Source organism: Amphiprion ocellaris, chromosome 4 (assembly GCF_022539595.1).
Source record: "Amphiprion ocellaris isolate individual 3 ecotype Okinawa chromosome 4, ASM2253959v1, whole genome shotgun sequence".
Lineage (NCBI taxonomy): Eukaryota > Metazoa > Chordata > Actinopteri > Pomacentridae > Amphiprion > Amphiprion ocellaris.
In genome coordinates, this window is record NC_072769.1 from 13486689 (window position 1) to 13506694 (window position 20006).

The 20006-nt window shown below is 39.3% G+C and overlaps 1 protein-coding gene across 3 annotated transcripts in view; it reads right to left on the minus strand.

Annotated features, from left to right (window-relative positions):
* Positions 1–20006, minus strand: part of mast1a (microtubule associated serine/threonine kinase 1a) — a 96690-nt gene that overhangs the window by 11903 nt on the left and 64781 nt on the right. For all 3 annotated transcript variants that reach the window (XM_023272756.3, XM_023272757.3, XM_023272758.3), the window contains 12 exons: positions 17039–17248; positions 16849–16950; positions 13470–13602; positions 10260–10327; positions 10039–10115; positions 7543–7751; positions 5541–5679; positions 4866–4998; positions 3523–3688; positions 3147–3248; positions 1834–1956; positions 1572–1681 (listed from right to left, as the gene is read on the minus strand). In XM_023272756.3, the coding sequence (XP_023128524.2) occupies positions 1572–1681; positions 1834–1956; positions 3147–3248; positions 3523–3688; positions 4866–4998; positions 5541–5679; positions 7543–7751; positions 10039–10115; positions 10260–10327; positions 13470–13602; positions 16849–16950; positions 17039–17248 (1572 nt within the window). The remainder of the gene's footprint in view (positions 1–1571; positions 1682–1833; positions 1957–3146; positions 3249–3522; positions 3689–4865; positions 4999–5540; positions 5680–7542; positions 7752–10038; positions 10116–10259; positions 10328–13469; positions 13603–16848; positions 16951–17038; positions 17249–20006) is intronic.

A 20006-nucleotide genomic window follows, 5' to 3' on the forward strand; every position in this document is an offset into this window, starting at 1 on the left:
CACATTTTGGAAAGGCTGCTTTCAGCTCTAGGTGATTACTCATGACATCTGTTTCTCTATTTTTTATGGTTTGGAGTGCGACTATTTGTTGTGAACATTTTGGGGGTTCATTATCTCACCTGCACAAAGGAGTCATTAGCATCGACTTTTTCTGTTTTATCATCCAATTTCATCTTTGTTTATTAGAGCTTCAGGACAATGTGTCCAGACAATAAACCACAATCAAATGAGGTTACATGAGGTGATGCTAAATCAGCTAATGCACTAAAACATGATGGTCTCTTGTTATAATAGGCATGAGAAACAATAATGAGGACAAATGTTTATCTCAGAAAATCATGAAGTGCCTCTCAGGAAATAAGAGTCCTTAAAGGTTACAAGCAAAATATACAGTCTGAAGTTATAAATTTACAAATCTGCTGATGTATAATTAGATTGTTTTTTCTACCTGTTTTGGGTCAGTCTTTTAACATTTTGGATATATACAGGTACAGTAATACACAGCAGTGCTACTTTAATTTTTATATTATCAATTCATCTTTTATATCTATCCTGAATAGTTAAGTAATTGCTTGTTATATACAATGTAAAATGCCTGTCAACTATTTTTTAAAGTTCCAATGTTTTAAATGATAAAGAAAACAAGAGAGGAAAAACAGCAAATTATCATATTGGAGAAGCTAAAACAAGCAGACTTTAGGCATTTGTACCTAAAAGATTACCAAAATGATCAATGGATTATTGAAATTGAAACTAATGGATCATTTATCTAGTAATTGTAGTTCTATGTTAATACGATAAAATGAATGAAATACGTGTGTGTTCACTGTAGATCTCAGTATGTTTCTGATACAGTCAGAATATAAGAAATCTTTACTTGAGCAAGGACACTCAGCAGCTGTGTAACTGCTTTTTTTTCAAAACTGCAACATCAAATGCATCTCAAATTTAATTGAAAATGGGCTCTCAATGAGGCACTTTCCATCTACTGAAGAGCTCCTTCTCGACTCCATAACCCAAACGTGAGACGATGGACCAGGTGAAAGAGAGAAGGAAGGCAAAGTGGGTTAGATAGACAGACAGATGGAGAGAGAATAAAAGTGAAAGAGTTGAGAGAGCAAAAAGCAAAACAGCTCGAGGTGAGAAAATCCCACCCAAGAGAAAAAGTGTGACTGAAAGAGAGTCACAAATCAGCATTAAAGGAGAGGAAGGCTGTAAAAAACAAATGAGGCTGTGAGATGTCTGGGTCATGACGCACACATCTGCAGACAGGTGCAAAAAGGAAGCAAGAGGCCTCAGCATCAAGGGTACATGGGCCTGAATTACGTGGTTTAAATAAGAAACTGGGGACAAGATGAATAAGGATGGATGGTGTAGGAGTTACACAGCCTAGTTAGACTTTTTTTATACACCAGGTAAAAAAAAACTTTTTTATTTTCTTCTTCCTCATCTAATCCTGTCAAGTAATCTCCAGTGCCAAGTGAGCTTCTATATGACAAACTATGACAGGCTGACAGAGAGAGTAAGAGATTGATGAAAGAGGAGGGGGTGGTAGAGAGGCAAAATCAGACCTTGCTGAAGCGAGGAGAGCAGGAGGAGAACTGTCTGATCTCCACCGGCTCATCATCATTGGTGTCGTCCTCGTCGTACTTATTGATGTGGTGATAACGATCCGAGCGGGCTGGCAGAGAGTGAAGGAGAGGAGGGATGTCAGTTCAAGATAAAATGTGCATATTTTACTGGGATGGTGTCAGAAAATTGTTGTACAACTCATAAACCTAATATTAATGTAACAACTGTCCTTTATAGGCACATAAATCCAGACACACGTACTATCAAAGTAGCTGGTGTCCTCCTCTGACTCCAGGTGAGGGATGAACTCTGCCTTCTGTCTCAGCAAACTGTTCCAGTCCAGCTCAGTGAAGAACGAGTGCTGCTTCACCTCAAACGCTCCACCTAGTGGCAGGGGCACAAACAACATGTGAAGTGGATTTGACTTAACTCTCTGAACCCCAAATCTTATCGTTAAAGAAAAATATCAAAATGACACCATTTATCAGAACCAGGAAATGTAAAAACAGAAATGATCATCAGATTTTCAGGTTTCGGATTGTACCTGAAGTACTCATCTGTGACGTGCTGTTTTATCAGGAATCTTAACCAAATTTAATCTTAAAAATATATTTAATCAAAAATAAATATACTGTAAAAATTGCCAAAAATAACAATTTGCTCTACCAATAGTCTGCTAAAAAATTTTATAAAAATAAATCAATCAATTATGCATTGCTTGACTCAACGAGAATAATCTGGGTTGCACTACAGGCTGTGTTTATACAGAGTATAAAGGAGACAAATATGGTCACAGATTAAAAATGTGAGTAGTAAAATAAATATAGTATGAGGAGCCATCCTTTTCCCCAATATGCTACTGGTAACACCTGGGAGTAAAATGTTAAAAAATGTTGTACATATTGAGTCCAGGTTTTTAAAAGTTTTGTGAAATAAATAGCAAAAGGAATTCAACATTTCTTTTTATAATTTATGACACTGTAACTGTGTCATACTGGCCAAAAGACACATTTGAATACCTTCTACTTCTAGCCACGGTCATGCTGTTTCCATAGAGATGTGTGACTTTACATTACAGTGAAAAACAAGTAAAAATATGACACTGGCAAAAAATGCCAAGAAACTGCTTGGGTTTCAGAATGTTAATCATCCGCATGCTTCATTGGAAAAAGTTCAACATTCATCTATTTGGTAAACATGTGTATCTACTTTATAATTGGTCAGATTAAAGGATCATATTCTATTTGTCCATTCTAAATGAAAGCCAGAAGACAATGAGCTTAGCATCATGACAGGAAACAGTTCACCTGTCCGGGCCAAAGAAACCATCATCTCTTCAAAACTGCAGCTTGTTGCAAGGTGGACTTTATTAACTGTGGATAAATTTTTGTGCTAAGCTAACTAGCTGCTAGCAGCAGCGCAATATTCAATGAATATCTAACTCTCAGCTGGAAACTGAGTCTCAAAATACTGAGAAATTATTCAGAACCTAATTCATTTTGTGATATTTTGCATTCTAAACCTCGCTCCAAATAGCTGCAGGTGGTAGATGAAGTAAATGCAAAAAGCAGTACCTGTACCCAGCCTCACAAGAGGGTTGGTCTGAAGCAGAGCAGAGATGAGGGCCTGAGCATCTGCAGGCAAAGCGTCGTCACCATCGGGCCAAACTATATCATCTACCAGAGACACGAGAGAGAGAGAGCAAAGAGTCAGAATAACAATGAAGGAAAACTGCCTCCTGTAAAATACTTTTCCAGATGATAAACCATAGGCTAGAACAAACCACTGCAAAAATGCCTTTAATGTCACTAGTTCCACCTGGAGACCAACTACACTCTCAAGATTCCAAATTTAAAGTGCAATTGGCTTACCAAACTTTGTAGTTTTGTGATAAAAATATGCAATTTCAGAAGATCTTCAGGATAAAGCAGTACTGATAAAGTTCCTCACCTGTGATGACCTGTCCAAAAAGCTCCTCAGGAGTGTCTCCAAAGAAAGGCACACAGCCCACCAAGAACTCATAGAGGATGATGCCCATGGCCCACCAATCTACTGGCTTCCCGTAACCTTGACGAAGAATCACCTCTGGAGCGATGTACTCTGGAGTACCGCAGACCTGAGGAGTGATCAAGAGAAAGTGGAGGAAACTAAGGCAGAGCAATGTAAGCTGTTGTCATGCATGTAATGAATCGATGGACTTTTCACAAATATCCTTAACAAGGTCAGTTCATCCAAAAACAAGACACTTCTGCACATAAACTCTAGTAGCATTCAGCTCCTAAGACAGCTCTGGTTTTATTTGAGACGTCTGTTGTTGGGAATTCTGCCAGCAGAGACAGAAGGAGCTTTATTTGTGATGCTAAAAGCATTGAAATGCCAAACATGACAGCAACGAACCTTTTCCTGGTAATCATACAGTACAATGTCCCAATTACTCAAAGTAACTAAAAAAAAAAAAAGTGAGAACTATCCGCAACAAGGTTTGTGCACGATCCACATAAATGAGAATTCAAACATCTTTTTAACTCCTTACGATGTCATAAGACGTACCAGAGACTTCAATGCATTGGTTAATGAAGTGGAAATCATCTACAATTAAGTAAACTGTTGATTTGGACAAACAACCCAATGTTCTTTCTATTGTGTCTGTATGTTCAAGGTTTCATTTAAATAATTATACAGCAAAGATGTGCAAATCAGAATATCCGGAAATGAATATAAATGTATACATCTTTATTGAGCTTGTCAGTGGCTGCACATATAAATGACATCATTACTGACTGAATGAAAAATGTTCTCCTAATCAGAATCTCCAATACAAAAATGAAAAAACTGTGGCCTGTTTTATCTGCAGCTGTGAGTTTTTGTGTTGATTAGTGGCAGACAAACAAACCAACAGGAGCTGGAGGAGACACAGGCCAATCTGACTGATTATGACGGGTTCAATTCAGAGCATAAACAATAACTGTAATTGCAAAATGGGATTGTGATGGAGATGGAGCGCATTAATGAACAGGAAGCACTGTAACGCAGCGTCTTTATTCTGAGATTATTGATTTCGCTGGACGACTTGGCAGGTTTGCACGCATAGCTGGAGAAGACTAAAGACTGTGTTGAATGGCAGTTGGCTGATCAGGCACCATCTTTAACTGATTCTGCATCACACACCCCTCATTCATACACCTGCTAATTAAAATGAATCTGTCAGCAGCCTTTGTATTTTTATCATACAGTATTAAAACACTGCAATTACAAAGAACTCTGATGCAGACTGGCACGAAAAGTTACTGTACCTGCTTGTCCAGAAACTCTCTGGCATCTTTCTCAATGTGTCCTTCATATAGGTTGGTGGTGAGACTCATTAGACCCATTTTTGACAAACCAAAGTCTGTGAGCTTAATGTGGCCCATGGAGGTGATCAGGAGACTGCATGGAGAGAAAAACATGCATTCAGGTTCAAATTCTGGCAAATAACAGTAAAATCCCCATATAAAAAGGGATATAGTGATTTTCAAAGCCCCTGTGATGTTCATATTTAATGCCACGAATGTCATGATAATTCGACGTCAAGTGATTCGACATGGATATTAACAGATAATCCAGCAGTAAATATGACACTAACTACTACTATTATTACCTAATTAGGATGTTTGGCTGTAGAAACGTGTTAGCAAGTAATTAAGTATCTACACATCTTAGCAGTGATGGAGCAACATTGCTATGTAAAGTCTTAGTTTCCAATTGGAAATTTTAAAAAATGGTTTATCGGAGGTTTTCTTGCTGGACAAAGCAGCTTTATGCAGCTGGAAATAAGGTAAAAAGGTGAACCAAAAAGAGTCAAGGGTAAACAAAAAAAAAATGCTCCATCACATTAATGTACTGTAAATTAGTCACTATGACTTTCACGCGTTGTCAAAAGATCAATTTGTTCATCTAGAAACATTGACTAGTGCTGCCTCAACACTCACTTGTCAGGTTTGAGATCTCTGTGGACGATACCGTAGTTGTGCAGATACTCCAGCGCTAAAACAGTTTCAGCAAAGTACATCCTGGCCAGCTCCACAGGCAGAGCGCCAATGTTCTTCAACAGAGTGGCACAGTCGCCACCTGAGAACACAAAAAGCAAACACAGTTTTTATGCTTGACGTCTTAACCCTCCTGTTATGTCGCGGGTCAAATGGACCCATTTCAAAGTGAAAAAAAAAAAGATAAAAGTATTTTTTTTGATATGAAACTTCTTGTGCTTGGCTTAATAAGTGTATTCAACATACAAAATGAAAATGGTTCATTTCACATATTTGCAAACCCACCCTGAACAGAAGATATGCATTGTGTTCATTTATCAACAACACTCCATAAAAAGAAAAAAAAATCAAAATATAAAACAAAATAAAATAAAAAAACAATGTCATGTAAAACTATTGTATATTATATGTACACGACCTGTCAAAAGTTTGGACACACCTTCTCATTCAATGCTTTTTATTTAATTGTGATATTTTCTACATTGTAGATAAATACTGAAGATTAACTGTCAGGGCTCCCTCCTCTGTCCCAGCTTCAGCCCCCACCTGACCTCCCTCATCCTCCCTCTCCCTCTCCTTCCTCCTTTTCCCCCAACCCTCCCCGTTTAGTTCAGTTACTCCAGACATCAGTTTTCCCACCCCGGCCAGCACTCCCTTAACCTCTGTTTGAAACAATAAAATCCACCCTTGTTCTTGCCTCAGTCCCTCATCTGTGTGCTCTTTGCTCAGGTTCATCCCCACGCTGTGACATTAACACATTTTTGTTGACGACATAATTCAATGAATGTATTCTTTCATAGCTTTGACGTCTTCAGTATTAATCTACAATGTATAAAATAATTAAATAAAAACCACTGAATGAGAAGGTGTGTCCAAACTTTTGACTGGTAGTGTAGGTGTACATTAAAAGAAGTTTAAACATGCAATTTTTTATGAAAAATGAGTGAAGTATCCCCTTTGAACCATGATCTGCGAGAGGTAAAGAACACCAAGTCACTAAATATTGACTGAAATGATTAGTGATGGAGTTAATAATGAAATATAAACAATGCTTATTAGGATTTTGTGGTTTCTGACATTTTTGGATAATTAAAAATGTCCCAGGATGCTGTTCCTAAGAAACAAACCCAACAGGAGGGTTAAATATTCAGACAAATTGTACTGTGATGTATTTTGATTCTTTGATTAGGCAGAATAGACCCAGAACAGATGATTCATATTAACAGCATTCTTAGCATCAGTGCTTCTGAATGGGAGAAAAGTTTTTTGTTTTTCTGCTGCTAATGGTTTCTTGGCATGTTGTCCATTTTTGCTGCCATTAATCCGTGTTTGGCAGAGTCATCGTTATCGTGACTCACTTATTCACGCCTACCCTGACGCCTCAGTGTGTCTGTGCAGCAACAGCAAATATAAGAGCTGCTGCAGCCGAGCCAAAACACTGCCCTGCGTAAAACACTGCACAGCTGAAAGGAAGATGAAAAGTGCTGGAGCGGCTGTGAAATAAGCATCTCATCTACCCTTCCAGAAATATTTTATTCAAACATAGTGCTTTCCTGAACGTTTTATATGTGGCTTGGGAGCAGGGGTTAACAAAAATCAGATACTTATAGGACTGTTTTATCCAGAATTAAATAAATAAAATCCAGAAGTTGAAGCCTTAACTTTGAGGTCAGCAACACTACAATAAAAAAAAGAAGTTGATACTGAGAGAAAATGTGTGAAGATGTTTAAAACTGTGTCCCGATGTGGTGAAGTTCATTTCAAAGATGTAGTGACAGCTCAGGAGAGAACCAAACAAAAGCTGAAAAGTGTGATTTTACATTTAGACAGAAACCCTTCCAAGGTGGAAACAGAACAAGAAAAAAAAAAAAACAGAGTGGCCTCATAAATTTAAAGAGACCTTCCCAATTTGAACCCATCTCGTGTGTAAGCCAAACTCCCTCACCTTCCACATATTCCATGACCATGCAGAGGTGTCGGCGTGTCTCAAAGGAGCAGAACATGGAGACGACGAAGGGGTTCTCTGCGAAGGTGAGGATGTCTCTCTCCACGAACGCCTGCTGGATCTGGTTCCTCAGTATCAGATTCTGCTTGTTGATCTTCTTCATAGCAAAACGCTGACGTGTCTCTCTGTGGCGCACCAGGTAGACGGCGCTGGAGAGACGAAGAGGACAGACGGGGAGAAAACGGCAGAGGTGAAAGTACTGAGGAAAAGACAGCGGGTGGTAAAAAAATATCTGCTGTTAGATATGAACTCAATATAGTGTCGCTGCTTGGACGTGGCAAGGTGGCTATTAGGACTTTGAAAACCTACAGCAAAAAATGTCAAGCCCCAAGCAAACAACTTTAATTTTGTCTTTGATCCTGGATTGAATTCTTTGAAGTGTTCTTTTTCATGGGCAGATAATGTTGGATAAACACAGGCCTGGCAGGCGCAATGCTTCTATTTCTGATGTACAGCTTTAGACAGCATTTAACAGCATGCGCACCATATGTTACTTCTGATTTTAAATTAATGTAATTTTCTTTCAAACTGTCGGATAGACCAGTCCACGATTACATTTTAAACATACATTTTAAAATGTGTCCCATCTAAATCCTTCTGGTTTTCCATAATTCGTTGCTTTAATTATTTTCAGTGGCAGGAAGAACAACTAGAGCACCGCTTTTAGTGTCTGTACTGTTTAGTTGTTGTTTGTTTTCCTGTGTCATACCAAATACATTCTGTCCAACACAGTGTTATGAAATGCTATTAAATATGAGATATAAAATATAACAAGACATCATATTTTAACATTTGCAGCTGCAATCAAATGTATTAAAACTCCCATACACTAAGACACAGTCTAATGATGTGGATAAAATCTCATGAAAACACACATTTGAGTGATTTTTGACAATGTAATGTTCAGCAGATAAGACATTTAAGAAGAAAAATTATTAAACATCTAGAGTCAGTACAGCTTTTGTCCTATTTATGACCTCCTCTAAACTTTCAGCAGTTTCTCCCTTGTGGTATTTGAGCCTCTCCCTCATCTTCATCTTCTTTCGTTAAACCCTAATAAAGATTTTCAGTGGGATTCAATCCAGCGACTGAGATGGTACCTCAAGAACATCCCAGGACACAATTCCTGAACCAAGCTTTGGTTGACTTGGATGTGTACTTACTGGAACGTCCAGAGATTGCACCACATTCTTAAAAAAAACCACGATGCTCCTCACACAGCCAGAAGAACACCTCAACAATGTGAAAGATCAACCTAAATAGTTCACTGTTGAGATGGTTCTGTTCTTCGTGTCATACAGGCTTTCCCCGTCTTAAGACAGACATACCACTGCATCCACAAGTCCAAACATTTCCAGTTTAAATTCATCACTGCAGGAAACAGATTCTGAGAATTCTACTGGTCTGTTCAGCATATTAAAGTTAACTTTGAAGTGCTTTAACATAGTCAGAAATGAAATGTTGTGAGGTTTCTGGGCATGAAATTCTTCTTATAGTCTGTATTGAAAGGTTGTTTCTTCTGTTATCAAGGCTTCGGTATTAATGCAGATGTATTTCTCAGTTTTCTTTGACCTTCCTGCCAACTGTATCACTTAGAACTTGAAGTCTCCTTTTTGTTGTAATATTTTTTTTTTCTCATAGCTTTAGAGGCAACTCCTTCATATTGGTCATGTTTTCTACTCAGCTTGAACACCTACAAAGGAATGATTTTATCTGTATCACAGCTAAAGTTACTTCATAAAACTGTACATTTTGCAAATCAGAGATATTATTTTATTTTCATTTTTAAGTTCACTCAGTTTAAACAAATGTAGTTTATAAATATCCTTGGTAATCAGAAACCATTTAATGTGTAAACCTTTATAAGCTCAGCAGGATTAAGTGATTTTGATTACATCTATTAAAAAGCTCAACAAAAACATTTGCTTTACATCAATCATCACATGAAACAGTCATCTAATAAGCTTTAACTGAAATGTAATTAAAGTGTTTATGAGCAGTATTTCAAATAGGCTACATATCAAATAGCAGAAAAAAGAGGAAAAATGTTATTACTGTGCTGCTATCATTGTTAGTTCCGCCACTGTCTTGTTTCTTTAATTGATCTTCTTATTTCCTACATGTAAAGTTCATTATTATAATGACCAGGCTTAGACCCTTGAAACAGTAAATCAAGCAAACAAACTAATTAAAAATTAGTAACATTTTGAGTCAAGGTCCACAGAGTAGATGTTTCCAGGGATTGAAATCCAGTGTTGGTAGATGTTTTCTTATTTATCTGTTGAAGTTGCAACGATTAAGGCTCCTAGTGACGCCTGAGAAAATTTCATATACTGAATTGGATTGAAAGCTCTAGAAAAACACACTATAAGAGACACATTGGATCTGATTTGAGTTATAGGTGAGGGATCAACAAGGAATAAATCAGCAGCTTACCCATAAGCTCCATTGCTGATCAGTTTGATGCTCTGAAAGTCCTCTTCACTGGGTGGCTTGATGGATCTGCCTTTTCCCTGTTGACATCATCAGTTTAAACATTAGAATTCAAATAATGATAAATTTGTTGCATGTGTGAGTTTGTGTGGTAACATGACATTTATATTGCATGTATGTGTGAATGAATGCAAACACAGTCTGATCTGTCCTGTGTCCATCACCTCTGCTGAGTCGTCGGTCTCTGGAGTATGTGGACCCTCGCTGTCGTAGCTGTCCAGGCTCACGATTTCTGTTGAGAAACATGTTGGTTAACAAGCGAAAACTGCTGCCACAATGAACAGAGTCAATTCTCAAGCTGAAACAACCGGCCTCCCACACGCTGAGCCGATAAAAAAAAAATGCAGCTGCTCAGACATCCTTAACAAAACAGCTATTCAAGTTTCAAAACAGCTGAAGGACCAAACGCCTCAAATCACAGATAGAAAAATATGAGAATTAAAATAGCTTCTTCCGATTAATTCTTCTTGTCTCTTTCAGCTCTCCCTCCCCCTCACTTTGTTCCTGCTCCCTCCATCGGCAGCACTGGCAGCTAATTTTCAGTGTTCTTGCACTCTTGTATGTGACAGCTGCTTGAATACACTGATTATACCACTGTTTTGTTGAAGCAGGGGAATAATCGAATGATAATTAACTTTGCAAAGCATTTACAAAGCCGCCCTGTCGATATGAAGTTCATGAAAGATAAAAGTCACTGAGCTGAAAATTGTATATTCTGCAAGTTTCAGTTTGACACCGAAAACAACTGATCTTGTCAACGGTCTGAATGAGAAACCAAGACAAGGATTTGGAGTGTGAAAGTGTGGATATGCAAGCAGCTATGTGGGTGTGCATGTGTGCCTGTGTGCCTGTGCATGATAATGCAGGTGCTAAACAAAGTGCAAGATCAAGATTACAAGTGGCACATTGTTAGCAGAGATTAACTCAGAATCTAATGTATTCCTCATGAATTCAGGAAAAAACCCACAGTGGCTTGCCAAGAACAGTCTTTCCGAGCCATTTAACCCATCAGCTGATGGGCAGCTCTTGATGGATGCAACTGGGCGGGACGGAGCAGATGTGAATTAGAACTGAGACTGAGGGACGAATTTGAGCCACGGTGATTAATGAAGGAGAGCGACGCCACCGCCACAAAATGATCCAGCAGGTTCAGACTTTACATGTCAATCCTCATCCTGAACAGTCAGGAAAAGCTGATTAAAGTTTTAAGTGACAGTTTTTGGTCTGACTCCTCCTGCTACCCCACAAAATAGACGAAAAATACTGAAGCAACATGCAAAAAGTAAAATTAATGAACTATAATCTTAGTCTTAATAACAATTTGTGGGCTTTAGTGGATGTAAACAGGAATTAATATACATTAGAAAATGTAATGTTGCCATGTGGTCACTGAATTATACTGTGTGCTGCATAACCTGGATTTGCTTTCACTCTGGTAACGTGACACCCATGAAGTAGATAGAATTAACCATTGAACAAACATCAGAGGATACTTTGATGTGGTGTTTTTTTGGTAACTTACATGGAACCTCTTTTTGATTTCTAGGCAAATTTACAGACATTTATTAGAGATAAACATCTAGGATAATGATATTTTTGAAATATTATGAGAAAGACTACAGCAGCAATAAGGCACTGAGGGTTTTTCAGTGCTGTAATAGCCTCCATTAGCTGTGTGTAACACACACTGCTGCTGCTCCAACTGCTAACAATGTTAAACGGGCCAAATGAGGAGGTTAAACGACAACAGCTAACTCTCCAGCAGGCACTGGTCGCTTTAACTTCACCCAAATTCCACTGAGACGTGCACTGAACACTGAAAACCTCTAATTTACAGGAATTTGTTTGGTATTTTGTGAAATAGACCTGTTTGCCTTCTTGCTGAGAGCTAAAGGTTCATGTCAGCCCACTCTGTGTTGTATTGAGGTACAGTCTAGAGGTGATTAGCTCAGAAACTGAAAGCAGGGGGAACAGTTAGACTCGCTTCCTCCTTCTTCCTGTCCTCATTCCTCCCTGATCCAGAAATTATTCTCCCTCCATCATCATTTAGGATGTTGCAAGCCCTGATTGCGTTGTGGAGCTTTGACTGAGTAAACACATGTATTTAAAGTGACAAACCTTCGATCATAACATCTTTCCTGATTCATCAGCTGATATAATGTAACAGAAGGAGGTGCAGCTATAATACTACATGCTCTTTTTATATTGTAGGCAAAGAACCTGTAGAAACAGGAATGGGAAAACCAGCACGATGCCAAATTCAATCGAAACCTAATCTTGAAAACAGCCTTTAGGACGCTGTACTTTTTTTTCCCTTCATGAGCCAAGGCTTGTTTTCTTCTTTTCTGACCATCCTGTCAAGTCTCAGGAGGGCAATTAAGGGACATTAAGATCTAGTCCTACATAACAGACTTAAATTTCCATTCCAATTTAGTCTGGGCTTATTGAGAAAAAAATGATACCTACAGTGCAATAGAGCCACACAGTTGCAGGTGTGATTATTATTCAGCATCAATCTGAAAAGGATTTTTTAGTCTACCTGTGGTCTCTCACAAAACAGTTTGGCTGTAGATCTTGTATTTATTGCCCCCTTGTCATTATTCTGTTATGCTTCTTGGACTAATGATAATAAAACACAGGCACAACTTGTTTTCTTTAACTGCTAATTAAAGACTTCATGCTGACTTCACATTTGACAATTAAGATGAGCAGTTGCCATCTCTTCTAAATGAGTGAGGATGTCCAGTTTGTTGAACACAAATCATCCATCTTTGCCTCTATTCTTTGCAATGAGAGAAGCAATGGCCAACAAATCAATTGCACCCGACTAGCACATCTAAATCTCACTAATTAACAAGCTACAGTGAAAAGGACAAGCTGTTACAGGCTGTGCCTATTTCCTGACAAACAGCAGTTCAGTCACGGTGTCACTGCGGCTGTAAATTTGAATTAAGTCACTGCTGTTAAACAAGAAAGTGTTACGGCACATAACTCCTCACTGTCATTGTTAGATTGCTGTTGTGTATTTGCCAAAGAAATAAAACAAAAAAGACGCAGCAAGTTAACCTGTGCACTTTAGATATGTTGGTGGCTGAATTTTTCACTTTAGAAACACCCAGGCTAGTTGTTTCCAACTGCTTTCAGTCTTTATGGCAAGTTGGGTTAATTGCCTCCTGGGTCCAGCTCCACTCTTAACACACCGACATGAGAGTGGTATCGATCTTTTCGTCTAACTCTTGGCAGCAAAGTGAATAAGTGAAACCAGCAAATGTCTGTCAGAGAGCATTCCTGCAAATTAAAAAACTTCACCCATTCTTTTCTGTCCACATATAAAGCTGCAAGTGTACAACGTATATGTATTTTCTGTCTCTTACCCTCCAGTGGGTCTCTGGTCAGCCCCAACTGACTGATGATGTATCGAGGGATGTCCGCCTTCATCAGTTGTCCCTCCTTGGCGTGGTCCTCGGCCGCTTCCAGCAGATGGTAAAACTCTTCTGGGTTGAACTCCTGTCATTGGAATGATAAAGAAAGCTACTAAGACACAAGTAGATGCATCTTAAATTGACATGAATGAGAATCTGGTGTCAGGTGAGATTCAACAACATGCAACAACATTCAGGATGTATTTCCAAAAGAAAATACACTAAAAGCTGAAATGACAAGTGTGCAGTTATCATTGATGATTTCTTTCTGCTGTTTGAGTCCATAACATTAGTTTCAACACCTTTATATACATATCTGAAAACCAATGCTGGAGTCATAAACACCAATTAACTGGCACTACAAAATTAGCACTTAACACTAATTTAATGTTTGATTACAGAAAATAAATCCATGCATCCTCTTCTCATTGACCCTCAAATAATATTTTGTATGATTTTAAACAATTTGAAAAGATCTCATTGGAAAACCATCATGATGTGATACTTTTATGGTATTTTGCAGACAGTAATGATGGTATGATGATACAGTTTACAAATTAGAAGTCAAATGTTTATATATCACAATATATTAGTATTTGACTAAAGAGCTGCTTGATACATAAAATGTCAGAAAACAGCACAAAAAAACTCAATTTTCCAAGAGTCTGAGGTGGCATTATGCTTGTTTTTCCCCCCCTTAAACTAATTTAGAAACACTCTGAGCTCCAGGAACTGTTGTTACTATCTTTATCACCACGATCAGCTGATGCACTCTTTTCATAACTCCCAAATATCGATATCTTATCTGTAAAAGTCCAGTGTGTTGTTGACATATTGTACAAAAATGTATCACAGTATATGACAGTATTGATTATTTTTTCCAGGCCCACAGTCTGGTATTGAACCACGAGGACTAACTTTGTTGCTTGAAGCCACAACAGGATGTGATAACAGCAAACAAAGGATGACTGTTAATGAACTGCTGTTACATTGTGTCACATCATATAAACTTATCAAGGTAATAATCACACAACTAGAATTTACTTCAACCTGCAGGAAATTCAAAGAGTGCTACAGGGCTGTCAAACAAATACAGTTCGTGTTAATACACTTTCCAACTTTAAATTGCTTTCTTGAAAACATCCTTTTTTCCAGTGAAACTGCCTTTTGTGGTGTCCTGTGGGATTCAGTTTCATTCCTGTTGGCGGAATAACATTTTGATTAGAAAGCCTGGGGCAGCCGGAATCATTTCCTTGCCCGCTCTCTCATATCTGCTCCCTTCGACCAGAGAAAAAAGAGTGAGTAAGGAGATGGGAATTAACCTGGCTCTCTGATAGCTTGCTCTGCTCCAGGATAATATTCTTGCAGCTAACTGTCTACTGACTGTGTGACATTTTCACCAAATCAGACCTCGCAACTGACTTGAATGCTAAATGAACTCTATGGACACGGGCAACATTTTATCTGTGCGCATCTTCTCCTCTCTAACCTAAGGGCCATGAGGATCTGAAGTCCCCTCTACATCCTGCCTGACCCTATCGACCTCCTCTGACGGTCGCCCTGGCAACAGAAAGATGAGCTGGTGGTGCTGGGAGGAGGGACCACACTGACGGCGAACATGGGAGCGCATCAATCAGCGAGCTGATTTTCAGGTGTGGCTCAGCCTCCCATGTATACACAGAGGCTTGTTATTACCAAGTAAGTCCAGGTAAACTGCATATCAACATGCCAAGGACGAGTCTCTGTCTCCCCGCTGCTTCAATGTGCTGTTGAGAACAATGACGAGTTGAGGAGGTGGGAAGACTATTGTACGGTGTTGAGATCAGTTGGAAAAATATCCTGCGGCGGTAAGCGTGTAATCTGCTGCAGCAGAGCACATCTGACGCACTGAATGACAAAGCCTAAACAAAACTGTGACCTCTACTGCATAATATGGAGCTTTCCTACATCCACGGCACATCTCATGTATTAAGAATGCTGAAAGTGAAACAGCATTTACTGGAAGCAAGTGGATGAACATTAGCAGCCTTTTCTAAATGCAAGTGAGCAGGCAACACAGACATAGAAAGGAGACAGAAAGCAGTATTACGTCTACTGGTTTCAATCTTGTATTAAAGGCAGTCCCTTTATAGCAATTTTTAAATGAAAAAACAAAAGTTATTATGTTAATTACAAGATAATGTTACATAATGATGCAGTGAAGAATTGCCCATGCACATACTATCTTTGCCCATGGTCTCTTTAAGAATAGAATAGGCTACATTATATGCTTTTATAGTTTGCTTTATTCTGTTGGGTGTTCCTACATGTCCAAGTTTTTTGATAGGTATCACCTGTTTGTATTTTGGTTGTTTTTTGGTAAATACTTGAGAAGTGTGTTATGTGTAGGTTTTTGTCGAGACAGAATAAAGTCAAATCCAACAGAGATGCTTTGATATTCCTCGGGTAAGGAGATGAAAACCTTCCCATGGTCACAGCACATATCGGTGGGAGCCGTCTTTCATGAAATTGTATTACTTTTTTTGCTTTCTTGCAGCTAAAACAAGCATCTATTCAAGCTCTCCTGAATGGACACAATAGGAAAGTGAGAGGAGGGCAGGTAGTTGCTATATATACACTTTATATGTTAGGTCTGAATACATATATTTTTCATACATATTTGTAATACTAAAGATGGGAATTTGATGGCAACTTGATAACTCTGTCGATGTCATTGACTACACCGAGTGTTTATTTTCTGCATGAAAGGTATGGTTGTGTATTTGTGCTGTTCTTTTTTTTACTTCTTTGTAGCAGAGTGTTGAGATAAAGATGTTTGATGAGATCAAATGCATGTGTTCAGTTCTGAGTATAGAAAATTGCTTGACTGCTTTTAGTAATGCCCGATTGCCTAACATGGTGACAAACGCATAAAAAAGGCGCATTGTATTTTTGTTTTGGCTCTTAAAACAAGTAAAATCTAATCAGTGTGAAAGATTCAAAGAGCCATAAACCATCCGGGTCTGGAGTGACAGCGTAGCTTCCAGCTGTGACACACTTAGAAAACTAGCGTTTCATCACTTCAGACTGAATGCGCAGCAGACACTCTGCCCCACTTCTGCTCATCCTTTAGTGCCATTTCAGCTGAAGGAGGCGACCCTTCATCTGTATGTGGGAGGACAGGAGTGTCTTAGAGCAGCTGAAACAGAACGTGCTCAGCCAGGATGGAAATTGCCTCCAGAAAAAATATTGCTTGATTGAATAAATAGTAATTCTGAACAGAGTCTGGATTCTAGATTTGTTTGACTGTTTAACCGGTGCAAGAGGACACACAATCAGATGAGAAACTCACCAAACACTCCAGCAGCCTGGCAGGACGAGATATGATGATGAAGAGCTTTTTGACCAGCTCGATGACGAAGGTGAGCTCTGAACTCTCCGAGCGCTCGTACGCCTGATGGAACAAGACATACAGGGTCAGTTTGTGAGGTCTGGAGGCAACGAAACATAGCTTCACTTTCTTTTCCACCACCACGACTCACGTCATGCAGCAGCTTCTCCAGGTTTTCCTGCAGTTCACAGAAGTAAACGCTGGTAATGAGCCCCTCGCGGGATTTGGTCAGGCAGTCTCTGGACAGCTCGGCTATCTGGTGGTGGATGAAGCTGAGGACCCCGTCGGCCAGTGGCAGGACGCTCTCTGGGGAGTAGTTCTGGATGAACTCCGCCAGCCTCTCCTCCATCTGAGCCGTGGCCTGATAAGGGACATGACGGCGGTTAACAGCCAATTAGAAGAAGATAATATGATCACCTTTCACAGACTTCAATATGTTGTGCTTAACTGCTTCGGAACATGTCCGGAGAAAAGCAGATTTTCTAATTCATTTCTAAAACACCCACACATTACATCCAATCTGCAGAAAAGATTTTAAAAAACCTTTAACTTTTGAGGCTGTCTCAGCCCAGTTACTGTACCTTCGCTACTCCTTGGGGCATTTTGGTGCATGCAACAAATGATGTGATATTACATGACACACCCTGCTTGTTGCATTTTAGGGTTGCTATTTCCAGCTTTTTTGGCTGAGAGATTCCTTTAACCTTTTCAGATTAATAACACCCAAAAGATTTTTCATGAATCTCTACGAACATGCAACAACCTCGATAATACTAGAGCTAAAGAGGTCATTTAAATGTCACGTCAGACACAGAATATCATGCTGTGAATTTGTCTCATCACAGAGATCATGCAGACTTTGAATGTAGTGTACATTGTTAGGCCAATTACTCAGCTATTTTCCATTTTTATACCCATGACTTGATTTTTAGTGCATTTTACGCTTTTTTTAACATCTGGCTGTACATGTGTCAGCTATCTATTATTCTGTTTATCCATACATGTAACAGAAGTAATGTGCCATTATGAAGTGTTGTATTTTTAGCTACTATGAGTACAGCATGTATCTTTGCAAATACTGCGCAGCAAACCATATTTTGGAATCACATTACTCTCCTTTTCTAACAACTAAAGAAGATCATTTGATGACTGTGCTCTCTGGGAGGAGGTTTGTACAGGTTAGTGCAAATAATTTAGGTAGTAATAATCAAGCTAATGGGGTAAAGAACTCAGATATTGCACGTAAAACAGCAAAATGCGTTGAAATAGTTTCTGGTAAGAATACAGATGAGTCTAAAGGATGCAAAGAATCTTCAGTAGCTAGAATGCCTTCCTAATGTTTTCAAAAATGTGATATTGTTAGAAATTAAGCTTCATTTTTGATCTTTTTCATGCTGTTTCCCCAGGAAACTGAAACAGTTTCCAGTACAGGTATGCAGCTGTGCCAAATCTGCATTCACAATCCTTCAACATGGGAAGACTTGTTAGTTTCATAATACATCACGGTGAATGACTGTAGGTTGATGCTGAGTGTGTGTGAGTGTGTGTGTATACAAGCAGGTGTTTGATTTTTAAATTTTTTTTTGGCCTTTTGTTGGACAGGTTGGTAGAGAGGCAGACAGGAAAGTAGGGAGAAGAATGGGGAATGAACTGGAATCGAACCCAGCCCATTGTGTCGGGGACTATGGCCCCTGTTCATGGGTCACCCACTCAACCATCTGAGCTATCTGGGTGCCCACACACACTCTTCCTCTTCTTTTCCTTTCAGCTTTTACCTTCAGGGGTCGCCACAGCAAATCATCTACTTCCATCTAATCCTATCCTCTGCATCCTCTCCTCTCACCCTTACTAACTTCATGTCCTCTTTAACTACATCCATAAACCTCCTCTTCCTCTAGGTCTCCTGCCTGGCAGTTCAAAACTCAGCATCAATATATTCACTATCCCTCCTCTGTACATGTCCAAATCATCTCAGTATGGCCTCTCTAGCTTTATCTCCAAAACATCTAACATGCGCTGTCCCTCTGACGTACTCATTCCTGATTCTATCCATCCTGGTCACTCCCAGAGAGAATCTCAATATTTTAATCTGTTCTACCTCCAGCTCTGCCTCCTGTCTTTTCCTCAGTGCCACTGTCTCTAAACCATACATCACTGGTCTCACCACTGTTTTGTACACCTTTCCTTTCATTCTTGCTGATACTCTTTTATCACACATCACACCTGATACTTTTCTCCACCCATTCCAACCTGCTTGCACACATTTCTTCACTTCTTTTCCATAGTCTCCATTGTTCTGGATTATTGACCCTAAGTCCTTAAAATCCTCCACCTTCTTTATCTGTACTCCCTGTAATCTCACCATTCTGCTTCGGTCCCTCTCACTCACACACATGGATCGTATTCTGTCTTTCTGCAGCTAACTTTCATTACTGTCCTTTCCGAAGTATACCTCCACTTCTCTAGATTCCCATCCACCTGCTCCCTGCTCTCACTACAGATCACATCTGCAAACATCACAATCCATGGAGATTCCTGTCTAACCTCATCTGTCAGCCTGTAAGGATTGATTTGCATATTTAATTTGGCACAGGTTTTACATCACATTACGTGTGAGTACAACACACGGAGGACACTGGCTTGTGACCCTTAAGGCTGCATTTTTTACATACACTCTTCACTGTTCATAAATATTGCCTTATTTTTCTTCACGTATTCAGGTCTCAGTGTGCAACAAATGAAAACAGGTTCGAGAGGTTGGGCTGTAAGTTCAATTACAAATTGGCTTTGAGGAAGATTGGAGATGTGGTTGATCTCCTGGGAGTTTTCACCCCTGTCAGTGTCAACAGCTTAACAAGAACCATGCAGTGAATAAAATGTCAGCAGCCACTCACTCTGACTGGAGGCTGTGCTTATGTTGGAGGTCAGAGGAGAGTGGTAAGCCTCATTCAGAGGAACAAGGCACAGAAGCGCAGAGATAACTGCTCTGTATAAGTGAAGTGTGCATGAGGGAGTCTGTGACCACACAGCTAATCACAACTGGAGCAGCAGAAGAAAACACAATCCACAGAAGACAAGTAGACAAGGACACAGTGTGCACTTGATCCAAACATGAACTT